General features: G+C 47.1%; 2 protein-coding genes across 2 annotated transcripts; both read left to right on the forward strand.

The window, feature by feature from the left end:
• Positions 1 to 1,870: 1,870 nt before the first annotated feature.
• On the forward strand, positions 1,871 to 15,874 carry LOC119406569 (uncharacterized). Its single transcript, XM_037673309.2, has 5 exons — positions 1,871 to 1,894; positions 3,663 to 3,815; positions 7,463 to 7,754; positions 10,450 to 10,610; positions 15,470 to 15,874. Exons 1-5 carry the CDS (start codon positions 1,871 to 1,873, stop codon positions 15,872 to 15,874), a joined length of 1,035 nt encoding a protein of 344 aa, XP_037529237.2.
• Positions 15,875 to 19,303: 3,429 nt separating this feature from the next.
• LOC119407011 (uncharacterized) lies at positions 19,304 to 24,869 on the forward strand. The gene is made up of 2 exons (XM_037673833.2): positions 19,304 to 19,634; positions 23,844 to 24,869. The coding sequence occupies exons 1-2, from the start codon at positions 19,428 to 19,430 to the stop codon at positions 24,174 to 24,176; spliced, it is 540 nt and encodes a 179-aa protein (XP_037529761.1). The 5' UTR covers positions 19,304 to 19,427; the 3' UTR covers positions 24,177 to 24,869.
• Positions 24,870 to 25,454: the final 585 nt, after the last annotated feature.

A 25,454-nucleotide genomic window follows, 5' to 3' on the forward strand; every position in this document is an offset into this window, starting at 1 on the left:
CGGCCACTCTCAATGCACGTGCTATTTCAAAAACCTGTCAAAGAAATTAAATTCAGCTGCATGACTGACGTATCGCTAATACAGATGTCTTTTTTCTTTCGGATGAGGTATGCTTCTAGCATCTCTCGTTCAATCACCTCCTTGCTTTTACAGAGAATAGTGATATTGGCAAATCTTGCCGCACATCCACACGCGCTACAGTGCATAGGCAAATGTGCCAAAAGGTTATTCTTTATCGAAAGAACATGCTCCCTCGCTCGATCGTTTACGCGTACCACATCAAGAATGGATTGGTCCCGCTTGAAGTGCAAGCTTTGTGTGGATGTGTCAAACCGTCGGTCGGACACGCAAACTCGGCAAATCCTCTTCGCAAGTCTGAAGTTTGGGGACAAATACGCCTTTTGCAGGACTGCCTACGTGTGAAGTGCTTTAGCTATGACACAGGCTGGCTAATCCATCAAAAACTGAAGTACTTTCAGAAAGCCAAGGAGCAAACAACAGAGTTTTGGTGGCGGTGTACGTTGAACTATTTGCCCAAGGCTGGCAAGAGGGAAGCAGCAAGGCCTGCCCAGCTGCATCTTTTGGGTCAGGTGTCTTTGTCTGAGGAAATTTCAAGCACACTGAAGAAAGGACCAAAGTTCTACGCCAACGGAGCTTCAAGTTCCTGCTTTGTTGGCACTGAACAGGCGGGTGGCGAACTCAGTGGAAGGAGAAGACAAAGAAAGGTGCCTACTGGAAGGAGTAGACTGCCTTGCCAAGAGTGTTCAGCCTGCCAAACTGGGTCGTAAGGAATCATGCCGACAAGTAGTTTCATTCTTCAAGCATAACGAACTTCAGCTCCTAAAAGCTGACAAGGAGGGAGGCTTTGTCGTGCTGATAATGAGGGCCTTCAGCGAACAAGCGGCGGCTGCCATAGAAAAGAACTTTAAACCGGTGACTGTCCAAGTGAATAAGGTAAAAGCCAAGGCCACGTTGTTTTGCAAAGATCTTGAGCTTACGAGACTTTCTAAATCTGTTAATGCGGCCAAGCTAGGTGTGCTGTCATTTTTTTTCAGCGTGAAGACGCACAAGCCTGAGAAGCCTTTCCGGTGTATTGTAAGCGGAAGACACTCGTGGCAGAATCTGGTAAACAGATATCTGTTAAAGCAACTTAATATGCTGCCTGTGGAAGATCCCTTTGTTATAAGGAACTCTGCTAACGTTCCCAATTTTTGCTTGATGTTCAAGGGGACGGGTATGTGTTCTCGGTAGATGTTGTGGATCTATTTTATTCTGTGCAGAATGTTGGATTGTTCAAGGAAGTGCAAGCTAGCACTGAAGACAATGACGTTTTGGCATTTGAGAGGAGTGAGGGTATCTCTGTTGATAATTTCTTGACCTTTTTAGAATTTTATTTGTGTTCGACGTTTGTGACGCACGAAGGGCAGTTTTATCTTCAACGTAACGGGATATGTATCTGCTCGTGTGCAGCGCCCGTACTGTGCAGCTTGTTTTTAGCATCTTTTGACGGAGTATTGGCTCAGGCTTTTGACAATACAAATGTGCGCAGGGTGTACAGGTATGTGGACGACTTCTTGGAATTTTGAAATGCTAAACCAGGTTTAACACCCACCAACTTGGTGGACGAAATGTTAAAGAAATTTCGACAACATGCGAGGGGCTGTCCTTCACGCATGAGCTACCTACGAACGAGAAAATTCAGTTTTTAGATTTGAGCTTATTATGACGGAAGAGCACATCTGTTTTGCCTACTGGCCTCGTCCGTGCAAAGAGTTGATGTCCTATGACGCTGCCCAATATAAAGTAGTTAAGAGAGGTGTTGCTTTTATGTGCTTGGGAAGGTGCGCTGGCGAAGTCTTGCCCTCACAGAATGCAGCAGAGCTTTGACAACCAGGTCCGTCAGCTATATTCAGCTGGGTATCCTCGCTCGGTCGTTGCAGCAGCGGCTCAATCCCAGCTTCAAAAGATGAAAGGAAAAAGGAATGTCAGCTCTTCGAGAAAGGACCAGTAGTTGTCCCGTACGCCCATAAGGTTGCACACAACCTTAAAAAGATGGCCGATAGATACAAAGCACCTGTGGTGCTTTCTGCGCCAAGGAAACTGTCAGGCCAGTGCCCACAGAATTCAAGAGGATCCGTGCCTGCCCCCTGTGGTAAGAGGCACGCGAGGCCCTACGTCACATGTGTGACGGGAGTGGTCTACGAAATTCCACTCTCCTGTGGAAGGGTTTACATCGGCCAGACCAGCCGATGCGTAAGCGATCGAGCGAGGGAGCATGTTCTTTCGATAAAGAATAATCTTTTGGCACATTAGCCTATGCACTGCAGCGCGTGTGGATGTGAGGAAAGATTTGCCAATATCACCATTCAGGTAGAAGCAAGGAGGTGATTGAGCGAGATTCTAGAACCATACCTCATCCAAAAGAAAAACAATATCTGTATTAGCGATACGTCGGTGGTACTGCATTCAGCTGAATTTGATTTCTTTGACAGGGGTTTCTGAAATAGCACGTGCATTGAGAGCAGCCGATTGTTCGATGTGACGCATGGTGTGTTATAGGTCATGTGTGGCATGGTGTATATATTGCGGTGGATTTGCAAGAATATACTTAGTTGCGAGTTGACGTTCTTTCCTTTCGCCTTTTCTTTTCGGTGGTTTGCGTCGTCGTATTTTCTTGTAACTATATTTCAGGATCGGCGTCCAAATGTCCAGATTTTGAAGATGAGTATCGATATGTTGTTGCAATCCTGGTGCCAAATATTCTTCAGAAATGACTAGTATATGAGATGTGGGGAACGTTTTCTTTCAAACGGTACCCTTTGCTGGCAATGTGTACAAAAACTACTCCCTCCCCCCCTTTCTCCTATACCCTCTTCCTTGTCGCGGCCCTTGCGGGACTAAATTGCGGGACTGCGGCCCGCTGAGTGAGTTGAATTTGAGAACACTGCGCTAAACCTTCATGCCCCATACATCATCATGAACTGTACTTTTATTACCGCTGGTCGCGGGATCTCATCCCGGCCGCGGGGCCCTCACTTCGACAGAGGCGAAATGCTAGAGGCCCGTGTACTTAGATTTAGGTACACGTTAACGAACCTTAGGTAGTGGAAAGTTTCCGAGCCCTCGAATACAGAGTCTCTCATAACCATAGCGTGGTTGTGACGTAAAACCGCAACACTTATTAATAATTTATTCATAGTTGGGATTTAAGGTCCCAAGAGATGATTATAAGAGACGCCGTAGGGGAGGGCTCCGTAAATTTCGACCACCTGGGGTTCTTTAACGTGCACCTAAATCTAAGTACACGTTCAAGCATTTTGGCCGCCATCGAAAATGCGGCCGTGCAACACTTCTTACACAGGTATGTCTCCTCATCATCACCGCACTAATGCGTTTAAATGGCTTTTGTTGACGCTATTTAATTGTCGAATGCTTTACTCGGACATGCGAGATCCTTCTCTTGCAGAATTCTTATTGCAGATTTCTAACCATTGCTGTCCATGAACTGTGTGTCTTGTTTTGTAACTTTTTATATCCCATGCTCCACTCCCGCGATAACGCTTCGAGGCAGCAATATCTTGAAATAAATCAAGTTAATAGGCGTTGCCATGATGTCTGCGCAATTGTACTATGGACGTCCACGCTTTGCTTTGCCCTCGCAGGCTGGCGGGGACGGCATCGTTACTCTCCTGAGCTATCTGGCTTCCAACCTCTCGGTGAAGTCCATGGAAGTGACACGCGAAATGCTCGAGGGTCAAGCAGGCGAAGCTCTTGCCGGCGTCGTGCGTAGGCACGTTGCTCTGAACAAACTGGAGGTAAGGCAAGTCCGTTCGGATACGTGTTCATGCGAAAGCCTTAGACGCGACATCAAACACCATAAGTGAACGACGGCGGCGGTGGCAGCTTCAGCATGAGCGATGCGGAAAACCACGTGACCTCACGCATGACTGAGAAGATGGGATTCGCCACCCAGTCATGTTGGGCAAAAATGCATAGCTGACTTTCCTTCTCTGAAATCCCTCAACGAAAATTTAGGTGCATGTCGATTACCAGTCATCCTATTCTGTGTTCTGACGCGGCAGCTTCATTGTGGCCGTCACATTTTGAGTCCTTCACCTTAACAGGACCATGATATGGTCACCCAAGAATTTGCGGTTTTCTGCGAAAAATACAAGTAGAGGGTGTATTAGGCCTATACATGTGTGAAAAGGGGACTGTAAAAGAATATTTCTGCGCGAAATAAGCCCTAGAAGTCGGCGGGCGTCATTCCCGCCCACCACTGGCGACCACTATTTTGTCATGACATGTTTGAGCGCGTGTTTTTGAGATTGTTTGTGAACGCACAAAGATCAATCTGGTAAACACAGATTATGATCGAAAATGGGGTGCCATGGCCCCTTTAAGATACGCCAAAATTGTAGCCAGTGCCTTTGCAGCAAAATAACGGAACCAACCACGGTACGTAATGATTTCAGGTGGTCGTTTTCCAATGCTGCGGTCTTGCTTCTTCGCGACAGAACAGTGGTTTCCTCTCCTCGACTCGGATGGCTGGGTCAAGGAATTAACATTTGGCCCCGGACACACTGTCTGGTACCAACAGCCATCTCCACGTTTTCTTCTAGTCGGAACGTGGTGTAGCGACCCGAGGAATGTGACATAAGAGTGCCTAGGTTTTCTTACTGTTACTCCTCTCCTTACTGTTACTCCTCGCCTTACTGTTACTCCTCGCCTTACTGTTACTCCTCTTCTTACTGTTACATCCTTATATTATGAAACCTTGCGAACCAGCTGAAATTTCTGTCGTTATAAGCGCTACGTAACGCTGTTAAGTGACCCTCACGTTTTCCGAGTGCTAGGGGTGCAACTGCAACCCTTCTTGCATGCAAACTCTTTACACCGAAGTTACCCACTCCCTCAATCAGTTGTCAAATCCGTGTAGCCTCCACTGCGCTTGTACTAGACCTAAATGATATAAAGTGACAGTGCCGAATTCGTCCGGAATCCATAGTTGGCTGTCATAGACGCCCAGCGCGATGCCATCGCCACCACCTCCGGTACTGCCATGGCATTTCTGTCTCTGTTAAACTGGGGAGCTATTCTCAATGTGTCCACCTAGTAGGCCGTCTATTTCGGCCGCCGTTGATTGGATGGAGCTCGGCGAGCAGCGCGCACCCTGTTTCTGGCTTTTTGTCCCGCAATGAAGCTATCGTAACTGTCGTCACAAATCGGGGCGACGGGATGCGCTTTGACGCAACGAACGCAGCCTCAATGATCCGCTTTTGGCTCCGCAAATCTCGAAGGCCGTGCTTAAACTCCGATCTTGTGATCGCATTAGCCATCTAATTAGGTTTAATGCGCCCGCCCGTCTAACGAACCTGTGAAGGTTGGTACGCATTCCTTGCATCGTTCTTAAGCGGCAGGGACACGTTCATGTGCAAGTACAGACTTGTGAAGTTGAAGTGTTTTGTTACTGTACATTTCCTCCACTTCCTTTCTTACGCTGGGATTGTGCTCAGCGGGTTCTGTGCGTCGACGTGTTCAAGAACGCGATGACGTCACGGCTCATCACTTTTTTGAGTAACTGAATGCGCTCCGCCGATGTGGACATGTGTTCTAGGTGGACACATGGAGAATAGCTCCCTTTGGTCTGTCTTTAGTATAAAGTGACGAAATTTTGGCAACGAACTACCTACTCATGTCACACATTGACATACCTGGGAGAAAGGAGTGGTGAACGGTCGCCGTCGAAGCACGAGTAGTGGTTCGTAGAAGTGGGCCGATTGTGGGGTAGATTGTAAAGCTGAACGGTGCTTCCAGAGTAAGACCGAAGGAACTACAGGCGCGTCATAGCACAACCTTGAGAAAAGATGATTCAGCGATTCGTGTCACTTCAGAACTTTTTGTCACCCAAATTTGTCACGTGTGAGGTTTTCAGTCCCCGCATTGTTTTTTCTCCTGACCGCGCCATTCCATAGAGAAGTCTATCAGAGGGAAGATTACGACGGGATAGGTTAAGAGCGAAAAGAGCAGCCGGCTATGCATAACACGACAGTAAAGCGAACTACAGGTGCAATCTAAATACCTCGCTCTGCTGGAGCACGTACCCGAAAGAGGGGGAGGACTATGCAAGGCATCGAAATTGAATGCGATAATATTCAACTACCGAAAACAGTGAAATCCAGCCGCATGGGCGTGCGCAGTAGTCTGACAGTAGTATACACGATAGTGCGCAGTATTCTGACGAAGGTTTCTGACAATACACCTTCAGTTAAGTCTCCGCTCGACTCGTGGTTCTTCCCTTCGTGTTCGTTCTTTTTTTTGCGCAAAATGCAATCCGGAATGCAATACCAACTCGCCCAACGCTCAGTTCTTCTAAGCAGTATTCTCCATTAGAGGGGGCAAAATTCCACCACAGCCCCGTCCCCCTTTCCCCCCACAGGTCGAGTTTAAAAAAAAACACGTTTTGCAATGGAGGCTAAAATTAACATAAAGTGACCCGATCCTCAGAAGAGCCTGTCTGGGGAGTAGACAGTTCTTGGATTGCAATATCAGGTGCTTTCGCCTGACATTATCGTCAAAAACCTGCATGGCCATAATCCTGCATCCCCCCCCTCCACCTCGCCTACCCACGCGCACTCCTACGTCCAGCAGTATTACATAGTTTAGTGCCGGGGCAAGAAGGCAGTTTGCGTACGCAAGTCGTTGCGTTCCTTTGCATTCTCCTTGGGTGCGGCTGGGAATACAAAGCAACGCAAGAGCTTACGTGCGCAAGCCGCTTGGGGTACCCGGCACTAAAACGCTGTTAACAGTTAAACGGTTGAGATAGGCAAGGGACATTTAGTGTTTTGGCGAAAGCTACAGGGAAACGATGTCTCAGCATATGGAGCACTATGCCTCTTGAGCTCGAATATCCGAGTGCACATCGTTGCAGCTCCTTACCGTAATCACCCGAAGGACGCGGTTTCATTTCGGGACGCGGAGGTCGCATTTCGATGGAGGCGAAATGCCAGAGGCACTTGTACTTGGGCTCAGGTACACATTTAAGAACCCCAGTTAATCGAAACTGACCTGCCTCGGTAGCTTAGCATTTGGGGTGTCGCGCTGCTAAGCTTGAGGGCGCGGTTTCAGTTCCCGGCCACGGCGGCCGCGTTTCGGTGCGGGGGAAATGCAAGAACACCTGTGTGCTTAGGTTTAGGTGCACGTAAAATAACCCGAGGCAGTCTAAATTTCCGGAGCCTCCCACTACGGCGTTTCTCCTACTCATACCGTGGTTTTCGAACATAAGACCTGAATTAATAATTAGGTGATCGAAATTGATTACGAGGCCTCCTATACAGCGTGCCTCATAATCATATGGTGGATTTTGGCACGTAAAACTCCAGTTATTCCTTACTATAATCAACGTTCCTACCATCCTGGCGATCAGTCTTTTACTCCTTCGTACCTCGCCTCTATTTCGCAGATCAACGGCTCGACTTTTGCTCATCCGGAGGCCGTATTGAAAGCTGCTGTTAAAAGCCCAAGCCTGAAGACGCTGAATGTCAATGAATGCCGCCTCTCAACGATGGACATCCACAACATGGGCGAAGCCCTTTCTAGGCCCCCGCCGTCTCGGGCTAGTGTGCTGGGTGGGGCATCAGCGTCAGAGCCGCCTACAAGCGTTCTGGAAAATCTCTCCTTCACGAACTGCAGGAAGGCGAATGCGGAGGAGCAGGATTTCATGTTTCAAGTCACGTTCGCCATGCTTATTTCGGGCAAGTGTTCGCGTTTACTGCGAAGGCGCTGCTCAAGTTTCTGCGAGTGACCCGCCTTGTTGAACGATCGATTGCCACTCGTGCGTGCGTCTGTGCGTGTCTCCTTACCTCCCTCCCCTCTTATTTCGTTACTTTTCGTCTCCCTTCCTCAGTGCAGGGTAGCAAACCAGATATTTGTTTTCCGGTTAACCTCCTTGCCTTTCAGCAATAATTTGTCTCTATGGCGATGCACTGCGACACATTCAGTACTTGAAATCAAAGGTCCGCATGAATCACTTCACTACAGGCGTGTTATAATAGACCGTTGATTATGTAACACACTGTAAAAGAGCAGCATGGTAATAGTTATTTGCAGGTGCTCTCAATTTTCGTGCCAGTCTTCATAGTGCACGAGAAAAGTTGAGATTTTTTTTTCATCCGCTCAATAGCTAATCAGCGAAAACGTCACAAAAACTGAACGACGGCATTTGTCCAATAATTTCTCCCGCGTTTCTAGCGCTTTTCTCACGAATGCCGTATACAAACATGCGCCGAGGTTTTTCTTTTTCTTATTTGAATTTCCGGGCCCATTTTCATGCTCTAACCTGGTGCCTTATGTTCTAGAAGAGAATCCTGCTTCTTTTTTAGCTTATATTCATATTTAGAAGTTTCATTATTCTTTTCTTGATGAATAGTCGAACTCCTTAACATATCGAACTCATTTGAGTGAAACGTATTCTATTAGGCTCTCTGCTTCGTACCTCGACAAGTGCGAAAATCAACAAGCATGTTTACTTTGTACCACGAAGAGTTGGACTACTGTAAATCACATCCGTGAGGCCATATAGAGCGCACAAGTTCGTAGCTTGCCCAAAATTCTAACGTTTACAAAACGATGCCTGTGAAACGTTTGCGCTCTCCTCGCTCGCTCCTTACCGTGAGGGAAAGCAAGCACCCCTTAACCCCCCCCCCCCCCCCGAGATTGTCTCTTGCCCCCGGCCTACCCTACATGCATATGCAAGGGCCGCGGTCTCCTGTGAACTTGGCTAAACGAAGGAGTCGTCGTTAGTATGAGCCCAGACTGCGAGCGCAGGTCAGAGGTAATACCGCACTGTTTTTCTTCTTGCAGAATTTCTATTTAGGAACTAAACATAGCCTTTTACGCACATTGAGAGTAGGATAGAGCCAATACTGTCGATTTCGCTAACTTCCCCAGAGCAGCGTAGCCTACCGGGCTCTGCGGAGGTTCGCAGTAATTTACTGCAACACTAAATAACCGCATACGACCAATTGCGTATCTATATCCGAGGACAACTTTTCTTGGCAATAAAGCGATGGCTAAAGAGCCCAATCACGCGTATCTTACCGCTACTGAATGTAGTCCCACAATACTGTCCGTATTTTCTGCGCGAGATATATATGAAGTAGGGCAGCTCCGTGCTAGTGGTGCGAAGACTGAGGTAGCAGCACAGCTGGTGGTGTTCCCCAACTCCTCACCCTCGTTGCTCTATTTTTCTATTTCTCGGTCCTTCTATCTTTCTTCCTCTAATTTTATTTCTTTTTCTCTATCTCTGTATTTCTCGCTTCTCTTTCTCTCACTCTTATCTTTCTCTGACTCTCTCTATCATTATCTGTCTTTCTTTGATTATCTCAATTTCTCTACGCATTTTTCCTTCTGCCTTTCGTTCTCTCTGCTTCTTTCTTACTATGGTATGTTACACCCTCTCCTCTTCGCACTCGCATCTGTCATCTTCTCTCTCCCTCCCTCCCTTCCCTTTCCAATCCCCTTGCTATACTGTACTGCAAGGTTATTCTGCGCCTTCGGATGGTGCGCACGCGGGTTCGAATCTCGCCTCGCGAATAAATATTTCCCTTATGCTTATCTGTCTCTCTTTATTTCTTTCGTTCTACGTACGTGCCCGGGATCGCCGGCTCGCCGCCGTCACTCTGCAGCGACGCAACTAAGTGTTGCCGTCATTTTTAGTGGAACAGGTGGTGAGTAGTGGGATTTGACCGATTTCTGTGGCATATACCCGTTCATAACGATGATGATGCAAACTTTCATTGGGGTCCAGAGAAGACGCAGGGGAGACCCCGCGCCACCCGGCTAGTTCCACGTAGGGACCGCCAAGCCGACCTTGGCGGCCCGTTGGCGGGCACTCTGGACGGCCAGGGTTTGGTCATGGAGTTCTGGGCTGCGCAAGAGCGCTGCCCACCTGTCCTCGCTGAAGGCGGAGCCGATGGCTTCACATTCCCATAACACATGGTTCAATGTTGCTAATAGTCCACAGGCAGGCCAGTCTGCACTAACGATGATGGTTTTCTGGTGAGCGTGGACATTTTACGGCCAGCTAGAAGAGCTTCGCTATTAATACTTTTTATTTGCTACGTGTAGCTGAGACAGGAGGCAGCACTCACTATGGAGATATTTGTATTTGTGTCAGCGTTTTTTCACGCGTTAGAAAGTCTCGCCTCTTACGTGTACCTCCAACGCTAAAACGTAGGCGTCGATATGGAACGCTGATTGCGCGCAGACCTCACTTTCCCCAGCGCAGCCCTCACTTTCCACAGAAATGTTGTCCGCAAGTAGAGTGAGGCTATTTAGCACCGTTCTGCCACCGTCCCTGCTTTATTCTCTAGCTCGGCATCGGTCGTTGTCGCCACAACGGACAGTTCATACCTGTTCTCTGATGACCTGTTCTATATCTCGGCGCAGGTGGGCTACGCCAACTCTCGCTTAACGACTGCCGTCTGACGTACGTGTTCGCCATGATGGCCGCGCGCCAACTGCGTGCTGACAGCCGCCTTCAACACCTGTACGTTCAGAAAAACAATCTGACCCTCAGCGGGATCCGTATGATGCTCAAGTCTCTGGAGGTGAGCCAACGTTCCGCATAGAAGTGTCGCCAAGATACGACGATCCTTAAACGGAATGTCGAACACGGGGATTTAAAGGAACACTAAAGAGAAAAGCCATTTTTCTCTTATTAGTAAAATGCTGTCTCACAATTCTAAAGTTGCCACGCTTGCTGTGAGAATACATTTGCTAACGAGAAAATGCGCAAAAAGAATGGATGGTGACGCCACCTTGAAAGCGTCGTCGATTTTAAAGGCGTCCACTAGTTCATGAGCGCTAAGAATGAAGTACATTGTCCTCAGAGGGGAGGTCAGGCTTAACATACCAAATTTCAGGAAACTTCATTGAGTCAATATGGCTAAAACATAAAAAAATACTTGAAATCCGGGAATCACGCGCGGAGTTATCGGCGATAAATATAAAAATATTTCGACCTTTATTGTTGCTTTTTATTACTAGAGCTACGACGGTGAAATTAGACATTCGAGTTTTCAGAGTACAATTAATATGAACCGATTCATTGTCTCACTTTAAGGGACAGCTATTACGGAGGAGGGTCGCCATTATATTGCGTAATTCAGAGCAATGATGGGGCCGTCTTTTCGGCATCAATTGTGGAAAACATCCCACAATAAAACCCGCCTTGGAGTCCAGTCTTTTCCATATAGTGATACTTTATAGCTTAAGCGACTGTGAATATAATATTCATACACATTTCAATACTGCACGCATAAGATATGCCGTATGCATATGTGTGACCTGGGCGTGAGCTCACGTTTCCCGCAAAAAACTGATGCAGCGTCCCTATACTGGTTTGTTACGGGTTAGCTAGCATTTCCCAATGCCTCTCTCCTATTTAGTAACGCTGGACTATGTATCAACGTATCTACGGAAATAAGCATCACGGATCTTTCATCGAAGTTCCCATTGCGTACAAGGACAAAAAATATCTTTAAAATATATCTTTAAATATCTTTAAAAGCCACTTGGTGTGTAAATGAAAGGGCCATTCTTCGGTCTGACACTTCGAAGAAAAAGCAGACAAGGTTGCTACAGGAGTGTACGTTTTCGGGGTATGGCGTGGCATGGCAAGAAATTTATTATGGTCCAGAGAAACTACGGCCAGAGGGCAAAGCCCCTAGGCTAAATCGGTGGCTCCGCCCACGTAGTCACCGGTAGACCAAAGGCTTCCCCGATGGCGTGAGCTCTCCGGACGAGCAAGAGTTGATCTTGGAGGGCTGCACTGGTTATACGCAGACTCCAGTCCTCCTCACTGTTGAGATCCGAGGCCCTTCGGTTGGGGCACAGCCAGAACATATGATCAAATAGACACGGTGTGTGTCCACAACGTTTACAATCGGCGGGAAAATCCCCGTCAATTTTGTTAAGCACAAAGGGTGTGGGATAAGATTTGGTTTGGATCAATCTTAATGTGACTGCCTGAGCTCGGGTAAGCTTCTGATGGGGGGGGGGGGGAGGAAAGAATCTTTTACCGTCCCTATAGTGTGAGATGACCTCATGAAAAGTGCTAAGAGGGTCTTCGTAGGAGCCGCAGTCATCCTGGGGCAATTCTTGATCTGGTGCGCGGCATGCGAGGTCTCGCACAGCAGAGTGAGCTTGCTCGTTAGGATTGCACCCATTGGGGCTGACCGAGTGGCCCTGATGAGTCGGAAACCAGACGAGTTGTGTGCTATCCAGCTTCTCGCTGTGATGAGTACTGAGACTGTTCATAAGTAACTTGTGTGCTTCCATTGATTCGGAGCCGGCTGAGTAATTCCTAATGGCTGTTCGGGAATCGGAGACAATCGTGGAGCTTCTCCTCATTGTAATTGCCAGTGCTATGCTGGTTTCTTCGGCAGCATGAATTGAGCTCGTTCGATGCCGCGCTTAATAATTTGCCTGTCTCATTAACCACAGCAGTAGCGTAGCGGTTGCCCGATTCATAAATAGTCGCATCGACAAAAAGAGCGGAGTTTTGTTGTTGGTGCAGTATACACAGAATGCATTTCGCTCTGGCGTCTCTTCTGCCCATGTTGTCGACAGGATGAATATACCTAGGTATGGGGTCCACAAATAGTCTCCGCCTCCTATTGTAGTTTAAACGTAGCGACGTCTCCTAGGCGGTATTCGGACTTCATCTAGAATTTTAAGCCCTGCGTGTGTTGGATAGTCGGGCAATTTGACTGAATTCGCCTTAATGAGCTCATATATAGTGTTATCAAGTCCTAACTTGTTAAGGAGCTCAGTACGCGTTTTGTGAGGAAGCCCCAGAACCCTTTTGAGTCCGGAGCGTATAAGTGTGCCTAGCTTAGCCTTCTCTTTTCCCCCTCTTCAGGTATGATGCAATGTAAGTGACATGACTGAGGAAGAAGTCCCGATATGCTCTGATGTTGTCCTCCTTGAGACTTGAATTTCAATTTGAGACCCTGCTGAGGAGCCGTCTTACCATTTTAATAACCGCTGTTTCATTGACAAACATTGGTTTTTACGAGTACAATGCGGCATTGCGAACCTAGCCTCCAGTTATACTGCAATCCGTGACAACTGCGCTTCTGTAGTCTGCTACTGAGCGACAGCGCTATGTACTAAAAAAATTAACTCCAGAGCACACTTCCTCGTCTACGATAGCGTAAGCACAGAGTGTATATGAAATGGTTTCGGCGTGATACCGGAAAGAAGCAATGAACTTGATAGAGAGAAACGGTAGGGATGTTAGTCTACAAAAACTGGTCTGCTAGCCTACACTGGGGAAGACATAGCGGAGTTTGAAAGTTAGAGGTGGAAAGAAAGAGGCAGGGAGGGGGGAGCGTGCATGCACAGTCTCGCTGCTCATGGTCACAGAATCGCCATTAGTCTATCACCGCCGGTGCAAGGCTGTTGAATTCAGTTGTTTCAGCGATGCCTTCGTCGCCTTCATCCTCGGTGACCTGTCAGGACGACATTCCAAAATGGTTACTGCTGTCATCGGTCTGTGGTCTACGAGAGGTATAGCGACCCCGAGTGATCGTCTGTGCCCACTGTAGTGAGGACAGTCGCAAAAGATGTGCTTTAATGTCTCCTCGCTATCACAGTTGTTACAAAGAAGGTTGTCAGCCATTGCAATGCGAAAGAAAAATGACTTCGTGAATGGCACTCGCAGCCATCATCGGCAAAGCAGAGTGGCCTCTCTGCTTTTCCGATGTACAGTAAATGTCTGAAGATGTACTGTTCGGTTAGTGGTAGTGCTAGTTGTTCAATCTACCTGCCGTATGCCAAGAGGAAAGAGTAACATCTTGTGCCACCACTGGAAGTTGGCTAGCTAGCAGGGGCGTGATGCCGGAGTTTCGGAAACGCTAGTAACGATCTTACAACAGTTGACCAAGGCAGTCTATCATACACGTTTGTGTTGCAGGAGTTACAAAAACTATATATTTGCGGCAACGTGATCACTCTTACGAGGCCAAAAATATGCACCTTACGCAAACTGCAATGATCTTCGTTCTTGCAATATTGGTTGTACGTCTGTAGTTAACGTCTATGCCATCCGGTAGCTCTAACGTGCCGATCACTCGCCGTTTGAGGATTGCCGGTCTAGCAAGCGCTACCTTGACGGCAAACTAGGGGGTCTAAACAGTAACCTCCTAGCAGGACAGCAATAAATGCCTAAAGATCCATCCCTTTTCCGTGATGGTCACTTCAGAGAGCAGCATTACCCTCTTCTAAACAGATCTGAAACATGCCACCGGAACGTTCACTTCAACAACTTGCGGTAAATGAACACGCACGGCGAATGCGCAATAGACGTGGATGCGAGGAGAGAAATATTTTTTTTTCGTCGACTCTAGCGTCTCGACATATTCACAATTTTGCACCAATTTGAGTCCCTTACACATGCTTTTGCTTTGCCGAATCGTCCTGATCCACTGTACCATTCCTCTGACCTTCCCGGTAGTGCGGATCATTGTTTTTGCGCACTAAATGTCGCAAATGTAAAAATTGAGAACGCACCCCAAACGTGTTCTCTCTGAAGCTACCGTGCGCTTCAAAACTGCAACTATCTATCTCGTTCGAATAGCTCACTCAACCGTGTGAGCGAAGTGCGGATTTGCGCATCAGCCATCACTTCCTGTGCAACTCTTGCTGCTTAGGCAAACTAAGCTGCAACTCTTCCGTGGGCCTCGAGTGGACTTGTCGACTTTCTTGATCACACGAGCGTGGCCTCCAGGCCATCATCCGCAGAAAGCCACACGAACAGTTCGTGCAATGCTTGAACGTGACCAGTGCATCTAACAGTAGCTACCAGTGTCGTGCTTGTTCCTCCCCTCTTAACCGTCCAGGGTGGCAAACAGTGCAATCTAGTTAACCGCAATTTTTCTTCATTGCCTCTGTCTTGTTGATGCTCTTTGAGTATTGGGATGCCCAATTCCTTACCTAGGAGAAACTCAACTATCGAGTCTCGAGCGTTGCAGTGTTATCCTGAGGGATCCCGCAAGGTGCCGGAGGGCATAATTATAATCACCAACCAGCCTTTTGTAGCAATATTCTGTATCTTTGGTCTTTGAGTAATTAATTCGTCCTCGCGCTGCCAATTGCTAGCATCATGGTAAGCTCAATTGGTTGAGCGACCGCTCCGGAAAGCCGCTGGTGCCGGGATCGATCCCCGGACCAGGACAAATTTTTCTTGAACTAGGAGGCCTTGCTTCCTGAGAAATTCTTATGAATTTCCTCGTGACGTCTTGAAAGGAATAATTGATAACTGTCCGTTTGTGCCACAATCTGTAAATAGGTGCAGTGCAGTCTCTAAACGCACCTCAGCTTCGTGTTATCGTAACACACTTTCGACAACATTCTTTGACGACAGCATTGTTTGACTCTTTCCCGTCGGCTATGTTCTACGCAGGTCAACACCACACTGGATGTGCTCGGCATCGACATGTGGCACCATCCCCACCAATTCGTTGTTTACAAGGTTATCACAGACTTCAAGCTCTCCTCTCGTCTCGTCTTCAGCTGGGAGAACCCTCTTGGGCTCGAATTCGTCCGGGGACACGAATTGTGCTCCTTGAGCTCCGTCTACCTGAATTTTAACCGGCGGGTACCGGTGGACACCCAGGTTCTTCTGGATGAACTTAAAAAGTGCACCCGAACAAAACAAGCTGACATGTACTGCACGGCACGCTCAAAGCATCCAATGCCACTACTTCTGGTCAACGCTCTGAGAAATCTGCAGCACCTCAGGTGTGTATATCGCTACTTTCGCTGCGTTAAGAACCGGCCAATGGCTTCAATATTGTTCGAAAGCTGAAGGCCACGCTCAGTGGTAGATCTGTGTGGCAGTAAATTGCTCCTCAAAATTCGCTGCTCTAGTCATTGTAAGAGGCCGCCCACATTTTTCTCTCGTGTTAACGTCCATACCTGCGGTCACCCCTAATGAGGGTCCGCAGCACTGTCACGTCATAAAACACGAACGGGTAAGAACTTAGTGTAGCGGCCTACCGCGATCTGCAGCTACGTGAATGTCAGCTTTATGATTAGCTCTACAAGAGCGCTTAGCTGCGTTAATAAATGGATGGATCTATTCTTCCATCTCAATTGATCATAAAGAAGCTCTGAACTGCTTCAGGGGCCCTAAAACTTTTCTGAACAAAACCAGCTTGCCTTGCCACTTGAGCACGGGCTATGGTAGCGCGTATGAACTTGTGCAATGGAGCTCAGGGTCACTGGTTCGCTACCAGTGACCCGGTACACATGTTTCAGTTTTGCCATGCTGGTTCACATGTTTCGATTTTGAAATCTACGAACGGCCTCACAAAATCAACACCTACTCTAGTACAACATTATGTGCAGACGACAGTAGTAGTAGTAGTAGTATTCATATGGGTTGGGATAAGGGGTCATGAGCTCGATGGGTGCGGCCACAAGTCCAGGGCTCCACTGGCGACTGCTGCCTGCCTGACGTGACCCAGAAGCGCAAGCTGTACCTCCGGGTCAGAACTGGCGAGCTGGGCCTCCCATTGCTCGAAAGTATTAGATAGGTTGTACTGGCCTAAAAGGCATGTAAAGTTGGTGGTCGGTTTAGGCATTCCCACGAGATGTGATAGAGATGGCGAGCCAATGGGCTTCTTACCATGCTGAAGATTTTTATTTTTCTTGTATGCGCTAGCACCTGTTGCAAATTTTCTTGGTTGCCAGTATCTTTTAGGGGAAGACAATGAAAGTATGTATATCGGAAGTTGAGAAAAATCTTTTCAATAAATGGTTTGCGTATACACTCAGATTCTGGTACTTGCTGCATTTGCCGTTGTTGATCACATCAGCTATTAAAACCCTGTATACCATAACAGCCTGTGTACATGTACCAAGGAATTCAGGTTTACTGGAGGTCATATAAATAAATCGTTGTACAAAAGGAACTCTCGAAATACATAACAATAAAGGTGAATATAAAGCCCTCTTAAGTCTACTAAATATGTGCACGTCGAATGTTTTGACTACGATTACGCACCTAAGCCGTAAAATAACTTTATTTAAGATCCGGCAAATGGAAGGCCCGGGCTTGGGGCCGCCTAGATGGCCGCTTGGAGCTGTTGCTCCCACGCTGCCTCCATGGCTCGCTGGACGGCCCAAAGTTGCTCCGTCAGTTCTGAACTGAGCAGCGCGGTCGACTACCGCGCCCGTAGATCCTCCGGGGGACTGCCATGTGATCTTGATACTTTGGACATCCCCACAACATGTGTTGAAGGGTGGCTCTAGCAGACTTACATAGCTGGCATGTATCGCCGGTGTATATCTCAGGGTAAAAAGTCTTTAATTGCACGGAATTCGGATAGCCGTCTCAATATTTTTTTTTCACTCACCGCCTATTTTATAGCAGCCTATCTTTTGTAATTGACAGAAAATGTGTAGAGTAACATTTTTTTTGTTACCTAAAGCTCGCCACAACATCGACACGTCTCGCCTTCTCACGCTGCCAGGCAGAAACGCTCAACAGACGCGACACCATTTATTACGAGTGAACTGCTTGTTCTTACCCGAACGATCGTTGAATGGAACAAGCTTAGTCACGAAACTGTGACACGGGAATAGCTATCACGATTTGAATCGCCCCTTCACTGAGAGTAATTTTCGCTCCAGCTGACATAATTTGCAAGGACAACCGTACGGAAAATTTTTGTACGCTCGTCCGCTATTCCGAACGTTTGAAAACCATTGGATCCACAGGAACGTTTTCGACGCGCATGCAACTTATATATATATATATATATATATATATATATACCGTATGTATATTATATCTATGGGTGTATCCATATATGTATGCAAACAATTATGTCAGCATCGCCCTAGTCGTGCCAAGCCTGAAAGAAGAGCGAAGCTGGTTGGCCTTCCTTGCCTCTCTAAATTTTTTCTTTCTTTCTTTTTCATTTTCTTTCTCTCTGTTCGTCGTGTCTGATCATTTCTGTCTTTCTCACTTTCTATCTTTTTAGGCGATTATTCCATTTATTTTTCTGTTTCTCTTTCTTTCTCATCTTCACGTGCTTGTTGTTTTTTTTTCACAATCGCACCTGCTGTACACGGTAGTGGGGCTTGCCCCATTCCTGTGGTGCATACTCACCTGAGGAGTTTTTCACGACGGAGCACAAGTTGCCGATAGCTCACAGCTTCGCTGCAAAGAGAATTAAGAGCGCGCGTGCCGGTTCATGATAATGATAGTGTTTTTACGACGGAGCACAAGTTAGCGACACCTTAAGCAGCTTCGTTGTTAAAACAAAACAAACCGTTTATTCACTTTGCTTCCAGAGGACCGGGCTTCACCAGATTAAATTCGGATGAGCGGCAACATCGTTTTAAAGGTCTAGAAAAGTGAGGATATGGTAGTTTTTGTAGGCACATAACAAGGCATTTTGTCCCATTGTCGATGAGTCTGGCCACGACACTCCGCGTATTGTACGCCATTGCGCTCACGAGAGCAGCATTTTGGGCAAGCTGGAAATTCATAAATTGAGAGCGACTGCACAACGAAAAAACGCGGACGACAAAGAAGACGCACCCAGCCCACCCACACAGAAGACACACACACACACCCAGGGTGTGTCTTCTTTCTCGTCCTTGTTTTTAGGGGCGAAGCTCATAAAGCCGTGGGTCTGTCCTTGCTCTGTCACCGGTTTGTAACCACCTAGTTGGGGCCATAGAGTTTCCTATGGTTGGGGCCACCTCTAGCTCGTGAGAAGCGCGCGTTCTGGTATGCATTAGAAGACGACCTTGACGAGTGAGACTCTCGTGCGTGTTGTCACTCGTCAACGTCGTTGTCGTCGTCTTCTTCTTCTACTGCATACCAGAACGCGCGCTACAATATCTTCTATGAAGGACCACGCTCGCGCCAATGCTATCGTAGTGCTGCAGCACGAGTTGGCTTCACCCCACTCATCATCATTCACCACGTGGATATGCTGTGATTTTTTTTCGTTGCGCAGTCTTTCTGAAGTTATGACAATACGCACACTTGAAGCGCCAGTCATATGGACGCCAGAAGACCGGTTCTTACAAAGAAAACGATTTTTTTGTTGAGATGTCTGTTTTCGTTACTCGATATATGTAATGGGTGTGTACGTGAATATTTGTATCTGGGTATGAATACAAACGTGGATGTTTTAGCGCAATCTCCGAACCGTTCAACACTCGCTGTTCCCTTTCTTTTTCTTTTTTACAATCCTCACAGAACCCTGAGTCTCCGCCTCCCGCTAGCCGAGAAATACGTAGTCCGCGTGTTTCTCGGCCTGCGAGACAACAGGAGCATTCAAAAGTTGACCCTCTCCCACATCGTCTTCGGTAGCAAGGCCATCGAAGCGCTGGCCCAAATGGTTCGAACGAACAGGACCATCACGAGTCTGTCTGTACAGCTCCAGTATAGCGGTCCCAGCAATTGGCACCAGCTGAAGGACATCCGCAACCGACTTGGGGAGGCCATCCTGGCCAACCACTTCATCATCAACCTCTCTGTCGGTATGGCGGACGTCAGCCGCGCCAGCAGCTATCAGATAAAAGAGGCCATCAGGCGCAACATGGTGAGGATCCCTTTTCAGATTTTGCGTACGTTTACTAATCGTGAAGGCAGTCTCTTTGGCTCTTCCACAAATGTTCTTTTGTTGGCTACGTTGAGTAATTTTCGTAAGTGACACATTAGCTCCCATGTTACAGCCACTGACTAGCGCATCCTGTTTTAAGGCGAAAGCCTTAGGTGCCTCACGAAACGCCAAAAGTGACCGCCAGTGGCGTCATCGTCACCACGAACAATGCCAAATGTCACGTGATCAGAGATTACGGCTTGATTGCGTCACCATATGACACCGTCGTGGCGTCAGAGATCAACAAAATTTATGCCGTCATTACGATGTCACTACCACGTCACACTCTCTTAAAAATATTGCTGCTTACTAACTTTGAGGTAGTGCTTGTCACAATATTTACTATATACGTGTTAAGGTATGGTAGTAACTGCAAAGTTTGTAACGGACTACAAAGCTGGCGGCGCCAGAAAGGCGGTGGGCGCGGCGTCACAAAGCGCGCCGTCCTCCGGAGAGGGCGTTGGAGGGATTTGCGAGGAAAGGCCGCTGTTTAAACAGTAAAACTTCCCTTCTTTCAACGTTAATTTACTAGATAACAACCCCCCCCCTCCGCGTTGTGTTGCAGGCATACCCGTTTCACTTGCAGTACAGGTGAGAAAAAGCACGTGTACGACTCCTTGCAACAACTAAATAAAACGTCGGTATTCGGGTTGCCTAGACGACCTTTGGTGAACTTCGTACCTTCATCTAAGCACACGTGATATCTATCCGAGATTTTGTACTTGACAATGCGCCGTCGCTAAAATGTTCCGCGTGATGCAAAGGGAAGGCAGATTACTTGTAAACATAAGTAGCTATTGTTATCGGTTGTTGAAAAAGTGATTCTTCTCGCTTTTTTCCTTCATAATATACAAGGAACATGCCTCCTCTGACCTTCACCGTAGCTTGAACATGCGACCATTGCGACTCTGAGAGGTTGGCTGCGAACTTTAAAGGGGTTATACTAGTGAAAATGTTGAGCTACACACAAAATATTAGCGCAGCTAGCACTACATCGTGCAAAGGTGGGTCACAGCAGAGCTGATGGGCACCTAGCTCGTCCTGACTTGGCTTGGATTTTATTCTATGGCTAGGCTCTTACCATAGCTCTATTTCACAGTGCAAAAATTGTTACAAAATGGAGCGAGTAACTCGTGAGATATTGTCAAGGCTGGCGAAATACGCGCACTATCAGCCTTGTGCGTCAGTCAGGCTGACTTATAAAGAACTGTGCAATTTGGCGAAGTGATGGAATATCGGAAACTTTTCAGTGTGCTACATATGACCTTAGTTTGTGAAGACGCATGCGCGCCCGCTCCCCTCTCTTCGAATCTTTCCCACAAACGTCAGTTATGAGGTACTATCCTGTCCACTTAGTTTCTTCCTGTTCTGCTTGACATGACCACAGCGCAAAGTCACAAGGCCAGTAAAAAGGACACAGACGGCAGCGTTGATTTACTCCGTTTATTTGTCACAATTGCGCATTACGTACTTGCGTAGTATATAACAAAAAGAGGGAACGATAAAAATAGTAAAAAGAAATGCAGCCATACATCATCATCACGACAGCCCGCCATGGTCATCACGTGTACAAACATGCTGAGGAAAATCAATTTCTTTCTGATATAAAACAATCGAAGGTCTACTGACACACACGCTGCCTAGCCTAGCCACTTCTGAGGCCTTATGAATGTCGCGTATCAGCTGGTGCCGATGACATCTGACCAAAGCACAACGCTGCAAGTCGGGAACGCAGCCAGAGCCTGAAAAATGAAGAGACGCTGTCTGCGTGCTCCTTCAGCCGCTGGCTTAAACACTGGCCAGTTTGGCCGGTATACTACCTCTTGCCGCCAGACAGGAGTATTGAGTACACTGTCGTCCTTTATGAAAGGGAACACACAAGCGCGGGCCTGCGCTCTGCGACGGCTGCCTAAAACTCCGTCAACCGACAGCTACAAAAGCAAGCCCGCTTTCTTTTGACGCAGGATCCACGGCCTCACATGGACGAGCAAATATAGACGAGCAAGCATAGACGAGCAATTGCATTTACACTTCATTGGAAATGGCTTCAAAAAAGTTTGAGTCATTAATAATACACGATTGTCTACCATTATTTATTTACTTCGCATTTCAAAGCCCTCCATAATAAGCATTTGCGGCACGTCGGAAATATCGCGCAGCATTTCAGAAAGCTCGTAATGTACAGTGTCTCTTGAAACGACAAGCAGCTTCACCATTTGTACATGGTTTGTGCTCATTGGAAGGGCTTCAGATTTCCGAGTTGTGTTTACAGAGAGCGCACTATCCTTAAATGTCAAGAAATTATTGTATGATGCTTGAAAGATGCATCTCAAGGGGGCAAATCTGCAGGGGAGTCCCCCCATGCAGCCTGAACAGAAGGGGAATCGGGACACCCCTAACCCCCCCCCCCCCCCCAATGATTCACTCCAATGCCAATACCATCACAGATACATGTTGACGCGCTCGAGTGGTGAAGATCGCTGGATCGAATTTCGGCTGCGGCGGCTGCATTTTAGATGGAGGCGAAAATGTTTGAGGCCCGTGTGCGTAGATTTAGGTGCACGTTTTAAAAAGCCCCAGGTGGTCAAAATTTCCGGAGCCTTCCACTACGGCGTTTCTCATAATCATATCGTGGTTTTGGCACGTTAACCCCCAGATATTATTATGTTGACGTCGCGCACGTGACCCGGAAAGCCGGAGAGGCCCGGAGAGAAGGAGTCGTTTCCTTGAATTTGTGGCGTACCCGAGGCTCGTAGCCCTGCCACGAGTGGCATTGTTGATCGCGACAGCATTCTCAACACGATCCGAATGTTTACTTGAAATGTTTAAAAAAATATCGCAGGTGGTTTAGAAGCCCTTTGACACTTTAAGACGCCAACTATGAAGAACTGTCTGTAAATGCGTCAAATCGATGCAATGTTATTTTGAGGCACTCGATATTACATTGCAACAAAAATAATGTCGTAATTGGTTTACGTGTTATAGTAATCATGCGTAATGGCTTTGTAATTAAATATATCTTTATTCTCAAGCTATTCATGCTCTGTTTTTCCATAAATAGAATGAAATCTCAGGCTAGAAATATAGTGCAAATTCATTTTAGGCTATAACCATGTTGAGCAAAGAAAATTTATACTTTTGACGTGGGTCGCGGGAAGCGGCACATAGAACGACTCGTCGAATATGCTGGTGAATTCAGCAAAGTGATCATATGCAACAGTGCACTGTAAAATGAAGTTAAATGAAGACAAACTTATGATAAGGAGTCCAATTCATTCAAAGCTCAACGTAGCTCGCTCTTTCTTTATTCCTAGTCGATACAAATAGCAAAACCCAATGGTGTACACAATTGTGTACATAGCGTATCCAAGGTTTAAGCACTTGTGCCCATAGCGAGTTGGTAGAGTGCCCGGTACCTATTGTCGTGGACAGATTACGGGTTCGACTCCAAGGTCATCGAAAACAAAACTTTCTTTTAGTTTAGTGACGAAGGAGTTTTTCTTTGTCATTTGTATTTCAGTGACTTGTTTCTGTCACGGAAGTAAGTCGGTGAAGCCCGGCGTGAAACTTTCGTGTTTAAAAAAAACACGTAAGAGTAACGACCAAGGAGCCGTGCGTGCAGCTATAGCAAACTAACAGCTTACGAGCGTTTGTAGAGTTTAGCTGACTAAAAAGGAGTGTTTATCGCATCGTAGCATCGCATTGTGCTCGGCGTTCGTGTGGTTCTGATCTCTTGCGTGAGTGTCTGCATCTGTTCGAAACTCGAAACGTTTCTGAAGCATCCGTATGAGTTAATGCGAAGGCGAAAACCTTCTTTGCGCCTCCCTCCGAAAGCTTTCTGCAACTGTGTTTTTGCAATGCCTCCAGGATCGGAGGCAGTGTGTTTCCTGCAAATCGCCTTGTTTTGCGCTGCCTCTGGGATTGGCCCACCTTTGACAAGTCAACGATGACACCAGATGGCGCCACCCATTTTGGGGATCTGTAACGTCATGACGGCCTCATATGGGGACGTCATCACGAGATAATTTTATTGCGCCAGCGTACCCCGCTGCCGACGGGGTACGCTGACGCGAGACGTCGGTCAGTTTTTTCGTTTCAGGAGGCATCTAAGGCTTTCCCCTTAATAAATGCGTTTCACCTCCTCTGCAGATGCTTGTCACCCAAGCCATCCGATATGTCCACGGTGCCAAGGGCATGACCGAAGCGCGGGCCTTCGACACCCTTCGGTACTCGGCCTCCTTGAAGTCGACGCTGTCCAAATACTACCACGTTGGAGATGACGAATCGGACCTCCTCATCAGCGAGGCACGAGCACGTCTGGCCGCCAACTACATCTTCTACACGGGCATCGTCAAGAGTAAGATCGACTGCTATCCTCACACTCAAAGGAGAATGAACGAAAAAACGATCGACATCCTTGACCCCGAATGCCTGGCCCACGTTTGCCGCTACCTCAGCCTCGGCGACGTTGCCAGCCCGTGAGATTCCCGGAGAAAATCCTGTTCCTACAGCATTTGAACTGGTGCTACTGCTTCTACTGCAGCCGGCAAAAAGAGTCGACGTGAAATTGTGACTCGGTATTTGGCGAACCCAAGTTTTTTCTTTGATGTATAATTTCTGCTCTTAAGGCAAGTCTGATTGAAATCCGTGACTGTTCACTAATATTAACAAGCTCGTCGCCTATCGAAACCTCCCTGTACAGCAACCGCCTTGACTCTTGGACCATTGGATATTAGCTAAATATAAGAATTTCCACAAATTAGTGTCGCACTTCAATAACTTGCACTGTGCCTCTACTTTCTTATTTGCAGTAATTTAATAATCGGCGGCTCCGCGCTATCTTTGTGCGCAGAAAGTATTTAATTCCATTACGTTTCCCACCAGTGTTCTGTCGCTTTCATGTCGGTGTACGATTAGCTACTTTTTCAAGCACCTTTCGATGCACCTAGATTTGGTGCACATATATAATTGTAATTGCGGTGTTCATTTTTACGCAAATTTCTGAATATATTTGATCCCGTTGCAACATTTCAACATGTTCATAATACCCTGTAATCATCAGGAGTTGTTAGCCTTTAAAGCCCACGGTGAGCTTTTTATGTTCCGAATCAAAACAGAAACGTGATTGTAAATACGATTGAATTTCGTTTTTATGTGAAGTTGTTACGGCTAATATAGGGGATGTCTAATACATTGTTTATGTTGTTCCGTTGTTTTGGCGTTACCGGAATAAAATGCCTAAGTCATACTGAGAGCGTCACAAGTTTGTGGAATCTACATTTTAAACTGAGTTTTAAAGGGTGTGCGAATATTCGAGTTTCGAATTCGAATCGAATAGTTCCTAATCGAATAATTCGATTCGACTTTCGCATAATTCGACAGGACGAATGTCTAAAACGCAACAAAGGCGAATGGTGCAACTTGGTTAGTGTAGGGTGGCTAAAGCTAAAGGTAACTTCACCGTTCGTTAAACTTTAACTGATATCCTGGTTCAAAAACGAGCGCATGTTGATCTTAAAGTGATTGTCATTTCCGCACATAGCAAAACACATAGGAAAACTGTCAAGTCCTTTACAACTTCGCTCCCGAAATGAAGACACGGACTTCATGCGTAGGTCGGTCGCATATGCCGCAAGCGCCGCAAAACGACGTGGCATTGGCCTGCGAAATCCTCGGTGATTGGCTTTGCGTGTTAAATTTGTTCACGCTGGGCAGTCGCCACTGCTGCACCGCACCACTACTACAGAAACTCCCATCGTT

Source organism: Rhipicephalus sanguineus, chromosome 10 (assembly GCF_013339695.2).
Source record: "Rhipicephalus sanguineus isolate Rsan-2018 chromosome 10, BIME_Rsan_1.4, whole genome shotgun sequence".
NCBI classification, from domain to species: Eukaryota; Metazoa; Arthropoda; class Arachnida; order Ixodida; family Ixodidae; genus Rhipicephalus; species Rhipicephalus sanguineus.

Excerpts from the sequence above, each read along its gene's own strand:
- LOC119407011 (XM_037673833.2), top strand. The coding sequence starts at position 19,428 with ATGGTTCGAACGAACAGGACCATCACGAGTCTGTCTGTACAGCTCCAG. Across the intron at positions 19,635-23,843 it reads AGGCCATCAGGCGCAACATG|ATGCTTGTCACCCAAGCCAT; the intron begins GTGAGGATCCCT and ends CCTCCTCTGCAG.
- LOC119406569 (XM_037673309.2), top strand. The coding sequence starts at position 1,871 with ATGCAGCAGAGCTTTGACAACCAG. Across the intron at positions 3,816-7,462 it reads TTGCTCTGAACAAACTGGAG|ATCAACGGCTCGACTTTTGC; the intron begins GTAAGGCAAGTC and ends TCTATTTCGCAG. Across the intron at positions 7,755-10,449 it reads GTTCGCCATGCTTATTTCGG|GTGGGCTACGCCAACTCTCG; the intron begins GCAAGTGTTCGC and ends ATCTCGGCGCAG.